Source organism: Rhinolophus hipposideros, assembly GCF_964194185.1.
Source record: "Rhinolophus hipposideros genome assembly, chromosome: 8".
Taxonomy (NCBI): Eukaryota; Metazoa; Chordata; class Mammalia; order Chiroptera; family Rhinolophidae; genus Rhinolophus; species Rhinolophus hipposideros.
In genome coordinates, this window is record NC_138054.1 from 72,597,672 (window position 1) to 72,613,676 (window position 16,005).

General features: G+C 44.1%; 1 protein-coding gene across 1 annotated transcript in view; it reads left to right on the top strand.

Moving 5' to 3' along the window:
- Window positions 1-16,005, top strand: part of CSMD2 (CUB and Sushi multiple domains 2) — a 579,318-nt gene that overhangs the window by 352,030 nt on the left and 211,283 nt on the right. Inside the window, 2 exon segments of the mRNA XM_081055778.1 lie at window positions 10,563-10,889; window positions 14,820-15,014. Coding sequence (XP_080911904.1) covers window positions 10,563-10,889; window positions 14,820-15,014 — 522 coding nt within the window.

Below are 16,005 nucleotides of genomic sequence, written 5' to 3' on the forward strand. Positions count from 1 at the left end.
GAAACCAGACAGATTATTGCAGTAGGAAGAGGGCCTCAATTTAATAGGGGTGTGATGAGGATGAGACGAGTCCCAGAGATATTGAAGAGATAGAATCGACAGAAGTTAGTTACTCATTGGATATGGGAGTGAGGGAGAAGGAGCTGATACATTTTGCCTAGGCACCTGGGTGTTGTCATTCGTGGCGATAAGGATTGAAGGAGGCTTAGGACAATAGATGGAGTTTTCCAGTTTGGATACGCATTTGAGGTGCCAACAGAGGTGTACATCAGTTTCATACCAAGTCTGGAACATGCAGGAGGGTCTGGGCTACTCATATGGATGTGGGAGGCAGTGGCATAATAGAGGGGCAGCTGGGGGTGAGAAGAGGGCTGAGGGAAAGCCCGTAACTTGGCGATTGCAGGGCTGAATCATTCACTGATGCCAGGGAGCATTCCAGATCTAGAATCTAAGAGAACCAGGTTTGGGGAAGAAGACACGGAGTTCAGTTTTGGACATACTTAGTTTAATTGTTGTGATAAAATCCAGACTCGCTGTCTAAAAGGCTTTGCCATCCTCTCCAATTCATCTCTTGTTCCTAGCTCCATGGCTCATCTTGCTTCTGCCATTTGTGCCTCCCTCTGTCCTTCACATACACCCAGCTTATTCCCACCTCAGGGCCTTTGCACCTGCAGTTCCCTCCACCTGGACTGACTTCCCTTAAACTGGCTGGTTCCTTGTCAGCAAGCCATCTCTGACCCCCGTCTTGCAAGTAGGCTGTCCCACTCCAGTCATTCTTTTTCCCTTCGCCCTATCTCATGTCCTTTGTCACCTCTTAGAATGTGAACTTCATGAGGCCTAAGCACTTGCTTATCTGTCTTGTTGGTTGCCGTCCCATACCTAGAGCAGTGACTGGCACACAGCAGGTGTTCTATTAGTACGAGTACTTGAACTAGGTGGAGACGTTTCAAAGACCATTGGACAGATAGGTCTGGAGCTCGGAAAAAAGGTCTGTCCTGGAGGTTATACATATAGAACTCGTGTGGCGCGGGGTGCTCTAGAGAGAATATGTAATGTCACAAGATGACCTGGAAGTAGATCCTTTCAAGGTCGTCTTCTGACATTGTAAAAGTCAGGTGAAAAGCTTTCAAATGATTGCGTGGGGGCAGCTAGAAAGACAGAATTCTGGAACGCAGAGTGAAAGTGTTTCGGGAATGAGGAAGGGATCAGCTCTGTTGAATGCCCTGCTAATCTAACTCAGGACACCAGCACCCAAATAGTGCCTGTCTGGGTGGTGGGGATTGGACCCCCCCAAACACCCCCCCGAATAAAAGCAATGCGAAAACTTAAGCATAATCCACAGCTTTTGGACTGGATTACATCCAATATGCAATCCAATAATAGGACATAACAGTGTGCTTAGGAAATCTGTAGCCAGCATTTTCCGTTTGTCCCCGATACTCCTTTTGGAATGTACATGAGTTTCTAGAAGGTATCCTCAGTGTTCTCCTCAAAGAGAACCAAACCTTAACTCAATCTTATTTATAATAAGGATGAGCCCTGCTGGATGACCAGTTTCACCCCTGGTGCATGTGATCTTGAGACCCTCACACAGCTTCCTCAGGCCCAGTGAAGTTAAAAGATAATTTCCACCAGCACCAGTGCCAGAGATGATGGTAAGATAATTCAACTGAAGATTGACATACACTGAGCTTCTGAGCAGAAAGAGGCGAAAGAATTCAGGGGTGGGTTTGTAAAGCCTCTACTTCCAGCTCAGCTATAGCATTAATCAGCAGAGCTGCCTCAGTTTACGCATCTGGAGACACACAATGAAGCAAGAACAATCTGATTGGGCCTCTCCTGCTTGGGTGAGCACTGCTGGAGAAAACCACCCAACCAAGCAAATTGGAGCTGCTACAAATTCATGGTCACTGGTCTCAGTTAAGCCTGCCACGGTGCCTAGCAATCCATCTGTGTTTCGCAAGTCAGTCTGTTCTCCTTTTCTCCATGGAAGCTATCTCAAGCATTCTCCATTCTCCAGCCCCCTGTCCTCACCCTGCCCTTGAGAATGACCTTGTCTCCCACCCGGCAGGCAACGTTTTCAACTTCCAAATACTAGAGACACTAAGCCTGCAGATAATCCCCATTCCCATCCTTCCTCTCTCCGTCCCACCTTTCATAACAGAGACGCTCACTCGTCTCTCCCATCAAAAACCAATCCCTCTGTAGGCTGTCCATCCCATTTAGGCTTTAGATCAGGGACCGTCAAGCATCTTTAAACTCACAGTAAGAAATGCAACGCAGTGCACACTCACACATAATTGCAACATACGATTCACAAACAGTGCTTAATCTTTACTTCTATACTATACGCAGATGTTTTCCATTCTCTTCCTTTTGATTTTGTTTTTCCTTTTTCCTTTTCCCTTTTAGCATTCAGCTCAGGACCCACCACATCCCTTTCATGACCAGTCGCTAATGGGCTGCAACCGACTGGTTCAACAAATTTGCGATAGATTCTCCCTCACCTCCCACCTCTTGGAACCTCCCGCCTGATGTGATTCATCCTCCTTCTGCTGTCTCTTCAGCCTCTCCCCTCCTGCCAAGCCCTCCTATCAACATTTACACTTTCTCAGGTCTCTGATACCTTAGAAGTAAAATCTTTCTTCACACCCGACATCTCCTTGCTCACTCTCTAATACTCTTCTTTCACATCCGGACTTGTTTAACAGGACATCTTCCCTTGCTGTGTCCATTCCTCGCCTCCCATCCGTTCTGACCTGGGTGTTCACCACACCTGGAAACTGCTCTCACCATGGTCACTAATGAGCCTCCTGTTGCTAAAACCCAGTGGGTTGTTTTCCGTCTTCGTCGTACACAGATGCTCAGCTGTATTTCAGAACAGATAGCCCTTCCTCCTTCTGGAAACCACTCCTGTTTTTCCTCCTCCCTCTTGGCTGCTTTGTCTCCATCTGCCCTGCCAGCTTCTCTCCATTCTCTTACAAGTTTCCGTGTGGTGTTTTTGTCTTTGCCAACTCGATAGCTCTGTTGTTTGAAATTTTTGTTTCCTAATAAGACTCTACATTTCCCCCACTTCTTTATAGACCAACTTTATTCTTTTGGAAGTCACCTCTTAATTTCCTTAGGCCATATTTCTATGTAGAGTATTATCTTTTTACGGAATTGTAGTTTGTTAGATGTTAAACATAGTAAATATTTACCTATAATAACTTGCAGGTACTTTTTCTTCATTTGTTCCTCACTATTTAGCTTTTGTTTGTGGTGATTTTTGAAATCCAAATGTTCTTCATGTCTGTACTTAAAAATATCATTTCCCTTATGATTTCTAACTTGGGAATAATGCTGAGGAAGTCGTCTCCCCACCTCTAAGATTATACACACATTCCTTGTATTTTCTTCTGCTGCTTCTGTGGTATGTTAAGTGAGGTGTGGATCTAATTTTTCCACGGCTGGTTAGCCATTTGTCCAAGCACCCTCTATTAATCAATCACCCTCTCCCCTGCTAATTTGAAAAGCCCTCTTCATCATAGACTAAATTTTTAGATGTCCGTGTCTGTTTCTGGACTTTCTTTTTTGATTCCATTGATCTCTCATTTGAAGCATACAATACAGATTTTGTTTTTACAGCTTTATAATATTTTTTAATATCTGAGTTGGCAGGCCCTCCCTCCACTGAGTGAAAGTAGGTGTCATGGTTGAGAACTTGGGCTCTGAAACTAGCTTGACTGGGTTCATATTCCAGCCTTATCTCATACATGCTGTGTGACGGGTCAGGTTACTTGAATCTGGACTCAGCTTCTGCGTCTGCAAAATGGGGATAATAGTATCCACCTCAGAGGGTTGCTGTGAGAGTTAATTAGTTAAGACATATGAGGCTTTTGCAATGCGAACCTCATGTTATTATTCCTCATCTCTCTCAAGGAGAGCTCGACTATTTTCACCTGTTTATTCCAACAGATGGATCTTAGCATTGTTTTAAGTTCCAGGAAGAAAAAATGGTGTGGGGTGTGGCCTGGAATTATGTTAAATTTATACAGTGATTTGAGGATAATTGTCAGCTTAACAATATGATCTCAAATTCCAGGAAAATAGTTTGTCTCTCATTTTTAATTTTTTTTTTCTGCCTGTCAATAAAGTGTTGTTTTCATTATATAGGTCATGTTTGTTTATTGTTTTAGGTCTGAATTTGACTTGTTAGCACTTTGCATATAGAATGTTTTTTATACCGTAGGTGTGTCGGTGTGTGAGTATGTGGGTGTAAATACGTGTATAATACATACTATTAATATTTTATGGGAGTATTTGTATCAAGATTAATGCACATAGCATCACTATTATAGTTTAAAATGTTAGAGCTCTGGGCATGAAACTACAAACTAAGTATTTTCCATTTTCCTTGGGTTTTTTTCTTCCTTCATACAATTTTGGTAATTCAAACTTTCCTGGGGATTCTCCATTTTTGCCAAGATTTCAAATGTATATATTATACATACTATTCTTTTATAATTGGCTTATCTCCTTAATTTTATTATCCTATCTGTTTCTATATCATCTCTTTAATTTCTTCAGTAGACCAATGGATGTTTATCTTTTATTGGTCTCTTCAGTTATTTTCTTCTGCTTTTATCTTTACTAAACCATTCTCCTTAATCTTATTTAGTTGTTTTCGTTGTAACTTTTTGAGTTGAAACACTCATTTCACTTATTTCATTTATTTATTATTTAATAATGAATAAGGCTATGAATTTGCTCTTAAATATGGCTTTGGCCTAGTATCATCATCATTATTCTAAGTAGTCTGTGTTGACAGCTTTTGTTTCTTCTTTGAACTCAAGAACTTATTTAGGAAAAGGTTTTATGAATTTTCAAGTGATTAGGATTTTCTGTATTATTTTATTATTGATTTCTAGTTTATTTGTACTCTGAACAGAAAATGTGTCCCAACAGTGTTTGCTTTGTGGGGGAATTTATGGAGAGTTCCTTGAAGCCTAATATAAAGTCCATTTCTGTAATATTTCATGGGTACTTATAAACAAGTTAATGTTTCTTGTTTGAAGTTACAGAGTTTCATATAACACATGGACACGTAGTATTTTACAGATCCTCTTTATTTACTTTTGACTTCAGATGAGTATTTTTTTTCGGATTCTTATCTTTTTTAAAATAGTTCATTTTGTCTTTTACAGTACTTTGGGGCATAAAGTATCATAGCTGTTATATCTTCATTTTGGAATGTGAGCATCATCCATTTTTTAAATATCACCTTTAGATTTTGTTTTGCTTCATCAGGTAAATTATCATCTTGAAAGCAGTGAATCTAGCAGTGACAAACAACACCAGAAAAAAAGACAGTAAAAGAAAGTTTTTCAACAAGCCCCTTTTATTTTCTACTCAAGATCATATTAAATAGTCTGATATTATTCACAATAATTATGCATCTATATTATTTTTGAGTTTTCCACCCAGTATTATTTTTCAAAAGTCTGAGCCATGTGAGAGCCCTCTGATTTAAAGGTTTATCCAAGATTAAGGTCCATTTGCACAACCTGGTAACTACTTCCAAAAGGGGAAGACCCCTTATCTCCCTTTTTTAACCTGGGTGATTGATAGTGATGAGATCCAATCACAACCCTTTTTGTTTTCCTCATTTGTACACAGAGAAGCAAACTGTATTCTCTAACAAAAAAATTCCAGTGTAACACGCAAACATAGTTTTTCAGAGCCAATAAGATCAGACCTTTATAGGACAATGCGCCCTCCCTTTTCCAGGCCTTGTTGCAACAAGTCTCAGTTTTCTCTTGGCATAGAAGACCCAGCTTTGTAGGGCCACGTTCTTTTTCTATTAGTGTCAGTTTTTCAGCTCTAGCTCTTTCCAGGTACAAGAAGACATGTTTCCTGGTAGCTATCTAGAGGACGCTTGGCCTGAAAAAAGGGTCATCCAAGAGTTTGGTGTGATGTTAATATGTCCAAGAGTCTGATGTTAATATTAAAATCCTTCTTTTTGTAGTTTGCATTTGCCTCCACCAATCGTTCTCAAACCCTGGCTGCTGTACATTAGGATTACCTGGGAAGCTTTCAGAACCTACAATGGCCTGGCCATTGGTAAATTTTCACACTCTCCTAATGTGAAGTCTGAGCTATCTTGGCCCATTCACTTATTTTTGACTATTCTGAGTAACTTTGTTTAAGCCCTGTGTTTAGTCCCAAAGTGAGGGTTATTTTACCAGAATAAAAGAACCTGTATACATTAATTGCTATAAATGATTTTTGTCTTCTTTTTCGTGGCTTACTTTACATTTCCCCTTTTTATGCTTCCTTGTTATTTCTTTTGAATTCATTTTGTTTGTTTTTGTTTGTTTGTTTGTTTGATAAATTAACCACTGTGATTTTTCCCTTTTGGTAATTTTGAAAACAACTTACTTGTAATCTATTACTAAATATACGTAAGGGCTTTAAAAACATGCTTTAACCTCTATTTCTCAAATTAACCACAGAAACTATATAACAGAATTTCTTGCAAAATGAGGAAATTAGTGTATCTCCTTGCTCCCACGTTACTTTTTATATCAATATAAACTGCAATATTTTACCCTGGGGCTTAGGAAGGAGTGATATCTTATATCTTCTCTTCCAAAGAATAATTGTTATACTTGCATTCTGATTTATAACTATGTTTATAGGAATTATTTAGATAATTTACTATATGGTTTATTTGTTGCCAGTGGATTTTTTTTTTAATTTCTTTTTATTATCCATAACCTTTCCATACTTGGGTTCTTAATTTTGATTCATCTCTTGGTTCTGTAGCAAGTATCTTCAAGTGGCTTTTTATGAGTGTCACGTGCATAATATATTTCTGAGGTCTTTGATGTTGGGAGCTGTTATCTTTGTCATGAACAACTTGTCTAGGTCATTTCTATTCTAAATTATATAGGGACAGACCTGTACTGTGTGTAAGAGAAATGCATTAAGGATCATGGCACAGTATTTTTCCCTCGTTTCCAGAGCTGATACGGGTAGCCACTTATTTTTACAGACTTTGGTCAATTCTGTTGGTTGGTTCTTGGAACGGGATGAGGACGTGAGGCACACGTTCACGTCAGCATCTTTTCATATGTCACCAACCATTAAATACTCAGTGATTCATTCAGCAAATATTGATCGAGCACCTACAGCATGCCAGGCATTGTGGGAGCCATTAAGAATTCAGAGGAATCAGACAAAATTTCTGCTCTCATTGGAGTATATGCGTGTGTGTGTTGGGCAGAAAGAGGTAACCAAACAAGTGAACAAGATAATTTTAAAGAGTGATAAGTAGAGCTGCCATATATACCTGCTCAAAATGGTGTCCCTGGAGCCTTACCACATGGCAACACTGGAAAAGTGTATAAAGAAAAAGGAACAAAGTGATAGAGTGATGGAATGAGGGTGGGGACTCATGTAATGTTAATTAAATTCTCCTCTGCAGCAGATCTATTTGTTCACATGTTTACAGTACCGCGATGATGTTCCCTCTGAAACTCTAGCACTTTTCTTTGTCTTCAGTTTGCTATGATTTTGTTTTACTAATAGGCAGGCCATGTAATTTTTCCCCGCTTCTGTCTTCAAAGTAGTTGGCTCTCTTAAGTTATGATTCCTCATTATTTACATTATGCTCCCCACTGGATGACCAGAAAGGTGGAGATGGGTTAGCTGTGTGAGGGCATCCATGTCCAGCCTAGAGCCCCCCAATTCTGTGCAGATGTAATGGTTGGCGTCAACAGATGTTATCTTTAGCAAGTTCTAAGAATACTCCCAAGAACTCCACTGTTAAACTTGGGCCCAGGGTGCAGTACTAGCAGTAGTGGGAGACAGTTTTGAGGAGCAGCTAAGAGCTTGGCCCCCAGAGTCACATGGATTTTAATTTGCATGGATTTGCATAGATTTGTGTTTGCTGTTACCATTTACTGGCATCGCGACCCTGGCAAAGCACTTAACCTCTGTGTGCCTCAGTGTCTTCGTCTTCAAACGGGATTAAACGGGATTAATAACAGTACCTACCTCATAGTGTTATCATAGTGTTATCATGACTGTTAAATTGAGTCATTGATGAAAGTGCTTAGAACGGTGATCGCATTTAGTAAACCCCCAATAATGTATAATAATTATTAACTATCTTGTGCTGCCTGAAAGTTTTTTCATGTCCTTCTCTCCCCTTGGCTTAAACTCTTCTTACACTTATAAAATACAGAGATTATAAGGGGTAATACTGAATGTTGAATATGTCTGGGGACCAGGTTCGTTGCTGAATTGGATGGGAGAGTTTTGCGTAGCAGGTTGAACCTAATGCAGAAAAGGAGATGGGTGGAGTCAGGGAGAGGAACGAGAAACTCAAGGAGTCAAAAAAAATTTGTTTTGTGTTTTTCCTTTTTTGCAAACATGATTTTATTATTATTTGTTCACTTTAGTTTCATTATAATTCACAAGTCAAGTATTTAGTTTACTTAAATTTCAATTCTGTTAATACCAGACATCAATATAAATGTTCTAAAGGGAGTTAAGTGTCCATTTGTTTTTTACCTTCTTTATACTTTTATATATTAAAAATGTTTTGAATGAGCATATATCATTTTTGCAGTCAGAACAATTAAATGTTGTTTTCATTTTGAAAAACTGTCACTCAGAAATCTATTACTCTAATACAGTTTTTATTTGGGGGCTCATGTCCGGTTTTTATCCATATATAAACAAATATTCAATAGCTATAATCAAAAGTGTACATGTAATTAAATGATCTACCATTTTACTTAAAGATGTTTAACATTCTTCTTTCTACAGGGTCATATTTATCACTTTAATAATTACGTTCAAACTGCCTCACATTAAAGGCTATAACATACCTCACATTAATGAACTGAACATAGGTTGTTTACATTTTTTCTCTCCAATAAAATTATGTCACTATAAACATCTTCGTCCATGTGGCTCTTTGTCTTTTGAATTAATTCCTAGTGTTTACTGAGTCAGAATATTTGAATAGTTTTTTTGGCTGTTGATAAGAATTCATATACTCCCTTTCAAAAGGATTCTATCAACTTTACACTCCAACTGGCAATAAATACATATGAGTTTCCATGAAGCCTCAGCAATATTCTTTTCTTTATTTTTTTTCCAGTGAAATGGACTATGTTTTCCTATTAATTCTATTTTCTCTCATATGAATCCTCTGAGCATACGCTTTGCTCATCTTGGTAATGTTCTTATACAATTAAAAAAGCTCTAATTCAGTACTGGTATTTGCCCTTTCGCATACGTGTTGCAATTATTTTTTTTATTCTGCTATTTTTCTTTTTAATTTTTGTTTAGTGTTTGTTGGGTTTTATTTTTTCCATTTATAGCACTTGCCTTGCTTCAACCTCATTCCAGGGTCTGTTAGTCACTGGCATGAAAAGGGTTTAAAATGAGGATTTTCAAAAGAGTGGATCCTTAGGGTAAAGTAGGAGAGAGAATAGGAAATGGACAGGGCACCAAGAGGAGACACTGTCACCTCTCTCCCCCAGTTTCTTCCAAAGCTTTGGTCTCTGAAAGATGGTGCTTACCCAGCACCTCTTTAGCATAGTTTTGTAGCTTTGAAGTTGTCAGAATCCCCACCCAAAATGTTTAAAGGAGAAAAAAATCTCTCCACCCTGGTTACCACCTGGGGGATCACCACCCTGGTTACCACCTGGGGGATCACAACCAGTTACCACCTGGGGGATCACAACCAGTTACCACGGGGGGGATCACCACCCTGGTTACCACCTGGGGGATCACCACCAGTTACCACCGGGGGGATCACCACCAGTTACCACCTGGGGGATCACCACCAGTTACCACCTGGGGAATCACCACCCTGGTCACCACCTGGGGGATCACCACCCTGGTTACCACCTGGGGGATCACCACCAGTTACCACCGGGGGGATCACCACCAGTTACCACCGGGGGGATCACCACCAGTTACCACCTGGGAGATCACCACCAGTTACCACCTGGGGAATCACCACCCTGGTCACCACCTGGGGGATCACCACCCTGGTTACCACCTGCAGGATCACCACCCTGGTTACCACCTAGGGGATCACCACCCTGGTTACCACCTGCAGGATCACCACCCTGGTTACCACTTGGGGGATCACCACCCTGGTTACCACCTGGGGGATCACCACCCTGGTTACCACCTGGGGGATCACCACCAGCTGAGAGGAACTGGGCACAGTGACCACTTATGCTTAAGTGATGGTTTCTCCCCCAACACAAGGGACCAGGAGCATGAGACACTGGGGTAAACACACTGAAAGAGGGAGATGGGGCCAGGAGAGGAGTGAGTCTGCAGTGTTGGCTATTTGCCAGAGAGCCATGCCCAGCATGGAACCCAGCATGTCTCCCACCTAGAGCTCAGAGCCCAGCCAGTCCAGCCCATCTCTTGTCTCCCCCTTTCTCTCTATTGCTCTTTAGACTAAGGAAATGCTCCCCTGCCAGCCCTCAGTGGCCCAGGCAGAATGCCAGGGACGCTTACTGACCTCTGCTGCTCTTCTCTTGCAGTTTCCTGCTTCTTCAACTTCACCAGCCCCTCCGGGGTCGTCCTGTCACCCAACTACCCCGAGGACTATGGCAACCACCTCCACTGTGTCTGGCTCATCCTGGCCCGGCCAGAGAGCCGCATCCACCTGGCCTTCAACGACATCGACGTGGAGCCTCAGTTTGACTTTCTGGTCATCAAGGATGGGGCCACCGCCGAGGCCCCAGTCCTAGGGACCTTCTCAGGAAACCAGCTCCCCTCCTCCATCACCAGCAGCGGCCATGTGGCCCGTCTCGAGTTCCAGACTGACCACTCCACAGGGAAGAGAGGCTTCAACATCACCTTTACCAGTGAGTCCTCCCTCTGTCCCCAGCTGACCATCCTTCTGAGTGTCGGTCTCTGAGGGTGGTCAAAGGTGCCCCCGAGGAGGAGTTGATGTGAGTGAGCCAGATGTAGGGCACTGCAGGGCTGGAGTGCCCAGGCCTTCGGCCCAAGCATGAGCAGGAAAAGCATAAAGTGCTGGCTGCTGACAGGGTGCTCTCTCCTGGGGAGTCACTCTCTTGAGCATTTATATCCTGTAGGTGTGACACGTGATGTAAAAGGAGCCTGGGACTCACTTCTCCCTGCCACCCCCTCCCAGCTAGAACCAGGAAGGGTCCAAGGGAGAGCAAGCATCTCATCCTTTCATTAGTTACTGATCCTTCTCTGGTGCACTGCCCCCAAGGCCTGAACGCCTACGTACTGCTGACTTCAAGTATTCCAGGAGGGCTGCTCACACTTGACTTTGCCGGGTTCTCATTCCCACAGTCGAAGCAGAAACGAAAGTCTGGAGCAGTGTTTCTGTTTGGCTCTGAGGCTACTTAGAACCTGCTCTTGGGGTCCTTCCTTATTGCCCCTCTCAGGGCCACACTCCAAAAGCTGTCACCTCCAGTTTCAATCCTGGGCCCCTTCTGGAAGCAACTTGAAGCTCGGCGGTGATTATTTTCACTTCTGTGTCTCATGGGGTTCCAGTGAGTATCGGGGTAAGGACAGAATCTTGGAGACTGAAAATAGCAAGCTGCCAAAGGCAGCAAGAGTGCTTACCAGGTGATAATAAGTTGTCAACCCGGTGACCTTGGCCGATGGCAAATAATCAAATGGGGTTAAAGTTAGGTCTGCCCAAGCAGTTAACCAGATCCTTTCCAAGATGCTGCTTGGGAAACACAAGTCCCAAGTTCAAGTTCCACTCCATGCACACAAACACACACATAGAGCTGGTGTCCTGGTGCTTTTTGACAGAACTGATCTCCCCCCACCGTGTCCCCCCATCCTGAGCGTAGGAGGCTTGCCTCTTTGTCCCGCCTGTCCCTGGGGTCTAGTTGAGCTGAAGACAATAGATGCCAAAAGGTGGGCACAGGGGACCCCAGATTCCAAGGGACCACCCAAACTAAAGCCCTTCCCTGACATTCCCTGCACCTTCCTCAGGACCCCAGACTTGCTTAAAGCAATAACTTTCCCAAGGCGTGCCTCCTCCAGAGAGAGCATTTCTGTTACCTTCCTCTACAGGCAGGAGGAAACAGAGCCCAGTTCTCTCTTCCCTAATCTTGCCAGGCTAGCAGTGCAGCTCTAGCTTTTCACTTCTCTGGCCTCATCCCTGTTTTCCCATGAGACCACGAGCTCTGGAAAGGTGGGGAAATGTATTACTTATCTTCCCATCCCCTCTGCCCACACTGGCTGGTCCGTGGGAAGGATCAGTAAATGGTTATTGAATGGGAAGTTCCATGAATGACTCAGTGTTCTTTCTTCCCTGGTGAAATGGGTAGAAATACGGTAGGAGCGACTCAGAGAAGCCCACTTGTCCAGAATGGTGATGGCTGAGAACTCTGCAGGTCCAAGTAGGTGTGGACACTGATGGGTCACCTACAGCAAAAATGGGTGCTCATAGTCTCTTAGGAAAAGCACATCCTAGTAAGTTCCCACTTTCCAGGAAAGGAACCACTGCGTCCTCGGGAGGAAGAGGCAGAAGGCAGGGGACCTGACCTGAGGACCAAGCTCTTACCTCATATTCCTCTCCAAGGTTCCTCCACTATTGTAAAAAACGATACACATCCAATATGTAAATACTCAAGAAACGGGACAGGCCAAAGAAGAAATGTTAACTACACCCAAAATCCCCCCACCCAGGAATGATTCTTGCCAACATGTTATAGACAGATATTTTTCTGTGCATTTACAGGTAGACAATTGGATGGAGACATAGGAATAATTTTTAAAAATCTGGGCCCCATCCGAGGCCTGCTGAATCCGAATCTCTAAGGGATGAGGCTCCAGAATCTACATTTTTTACAGGTTTCTGATGCAGTTAGTGAAACAATAGACCATGGACAAGTGTTTGAGAATTAGTGTACTCTCCCCTACAGGCTATTCATCTCCTAGGTCACTTCCGACCTGCTGAACATCTGGGCTGAGCTCGCGTCTGCCCAGTGTTGGGGAGCTCACCTCCCCAGGCAGCTTTCTCCATAGCAAGAGAGCTTCCCCTTACGATGACTTGAAATTTGTGTCTCGGTGACAAGGACCAGTGACCCCGTTTCCACCCCTCAAGCTCCTTGGAGTAAACCTAACCTTTCTTCCACGGGGAGCATCTTCAATGGTGATGATAATAGCTGAGAACCTGCTGTGTGAGCACTCTGCAGTCATCACTGCTGACCCCACACCAAAAACTTCCGAAGCGAAGATCTGTCGCTTTTCACACTGAAAACTAAAGTTTGAAAGGGTCCCCGGGGAGGACTGGGCGCTATTTAAACCCTGACTTAGAGCTTTTGCTCCTGGATGTTGGAAATAGCTCCCTACCCCTTTTGTGTGCATACGTGTGTGTGTGTGTGTGTATGTGAGAGAGAGAGAGAGAGAGAGAGAGAGAGAGAGAGAGAGAGAGAGAGAGAGAGAGAGACTGATACAGTTTTGAATAGACAATCGCCTGGACGTCTGGCTTCAAGCACCACTTTTCTTCCCACCCCATATTTCTCAGTGTCAGGGCAACCTCAGGTCATAGTTCCTAATGAACAAAAGTGGGGAGACTGAAGTCAGAGCGAAGGGTATTGGGGAATCTGTGGAGATTCTGCAAGGTGTCCTCACAACCATCTCCATGTCCGATGCTCCCACAGCTCACCTGCAGGAAGAAGGATCGCCAGGTTTGCAAGCTCCTTGCCTCTAGCAAGACCCAGCAGCCTCCAGGGCTGCTTCTGTTTCTGACTGTGCAAGGGTTTCCGTCACTAGGGAATTTCGAAGGCTTATAAACTGAGTTCTCTAAAGCGGCACTTGCAGCCATGGAACCTGGATTCCACTGCAAAACCACTGTCCTTCAAACAGCAGGATTGCCAACGGGGGGTGGCTTCAGAGACTTGAGTGTGAGAACTATGGCACCCAGAGGGGGGAAGGCTGGGAATGTGTTTAATGGACATGGAGTGGGAGCGGGAAGAAGGAAGGGAACTCATATGTAAGGGGTACTTACCGTCTCTCAGGAGCTGTACCAAACATTCTCTACTTTCCTATTCATATCGACTTGCATTTTATTTCTATCCCAGAGTGACCCTGCCAGTGAAATATCTCATTTTATAGGTCAGGAAACAGAGGCTCAGCAAGATTATATAAGTTGCCCAGAACCATGTAACTAACAAGAGGCAAAGCTTGATTAAACCCAAAAGGGTTCTGACTCTTTCCTCCCTACTTCCCTACTGCATTATCAATTGCCTTGGAGAGTGAGAGGCAGCCTGACAGAGGAAAGCAAGTGAAGGAAATGGGTTCGGACAGGGTTGACTCCAGGGCACCTCCTCTGTGATGCTCGCTGTCTATTAGTGTCATGGGATTTAGAGCCCAGCTCACCTGCAATGTAACTGATCCCATCATGGTGTGAAGTTAGGAAAGCGTGGGATCCATTTGACATTGAAGAGACCGATCTGCTCCTTAGCCTCAGTTTCCTCATTTGCAAGCTGGGGTAAGAATATCTCCTTCATGGAATCATTATATCATGTAAATGAGCTAACATGAGAAATGCTTAGCCCACTGCCTGATCTACAAATGTGCATTAGAATGAAATTGGATTAGGTGCTCAGAAAGGCATGAGATCAAGTTCAACAATCACCTGCTCTATGCCCGACATGGCACATCAGCCCCTGGTTCTAGGCTATCTGGTGGGTTCTTGCGGAATGGTGGAGGTCTAGCGTTCACCGTCATAATGAAGCTGATATTCTTGGGGGGTCCATCTACACAGCATAGCTGCCTAATCACGGTCTTGACCCCCACAGCCTTCCGGCACAACGAGTGCCCAGACCCCGGCGTTCCAGTAAATGGCAAACGGTTTGGTGACAGCCTTCAGCTGGGAAGTTCCATCTCCTTCCTCTGTGATGAAGGCTTCCTCGGGACTCAGGGCTCAGAGACCATCACCTGCATCCTGAAGGAGGGCAGCGTGGTCTGGAACAGCGCAGTGCTGCGGTGTGAAGGTATGTGCCTGCCAGGCTGAAGGCCACGGCTGTCAGCGAGTGGCCTGCACCACGACGGTTCATTTCCGTATTGCCACCCTCTTGCCCTCACACTGGAATCTCAGGAGCTTTATAGTACCACTTTGCATAGAAATTTGAATTGTAACCAGAGACTAAACTAGTTCTAGACTCTCAGGCATCAAAAACACCTTCAACTGGGAACTCTCTCGATATCACAGCCATTAGGAGCCCTGCTTCCAGCTCCTGCCCAGGGGACTCCATCAGCCCAAAAGAGTGTTGCGGTGCCATGAGTTCTCGCGTCTCCAGGCTGCCTGCCACGCTTTCCTTCTCCACATGCTGGTTTCCCCCAGTGCCCTGGGACGTCTCCCAGGCTTGGCCTTTGTGCCCCCGTTACATGCTGCCTTGTTATCCTTGTGGTCAATCTCCAGGAGACGAAGAGCAGACCAGCCAGAAGAAACACAGCTGGAAGCAAGCACAAGGGTTATTATGGTGTCTCCTCAATCCTGTCTTGCCACCCAGAACAGGTTGTGACTCAATTTCAGAGAGCAGCCATCTGTTCCACCCAACTGCAGGCATTTAAAACACAGATTCAGCTTCTCGAAGGCAGGATCATATCAGATGTAGATGCCAAGCACAGTGCAGGATAGGCCCTCAAATATCTGTGAGCAATGGATGATGGAGTGGACCCCACAGGCCCTTGGAGGAAGTGACAGTGTCCGAGGACATAGGGGCTGTGCTTCTGTCCTTTTGGAAGCCAGAAAGCTTGTTCTTCTCATCTCACTTGATGGACAGAGGTGGAGACCTAAGAGACCTCTCTATGTAGCCCACCCCCAAACCCAAATCTGAGAACCCCGGCCAGCAGGAGGGAAGGCCAGGAGAACAAAGGGCATGTGCCTTAGGGGTGTGCCCCAGAGCTGACAGGTGGGGGAAGGGAAGACAGGAGAGACCACTGAGAATACAGTGCACATGGCAGAGCTTCTGTGGGCTTTCA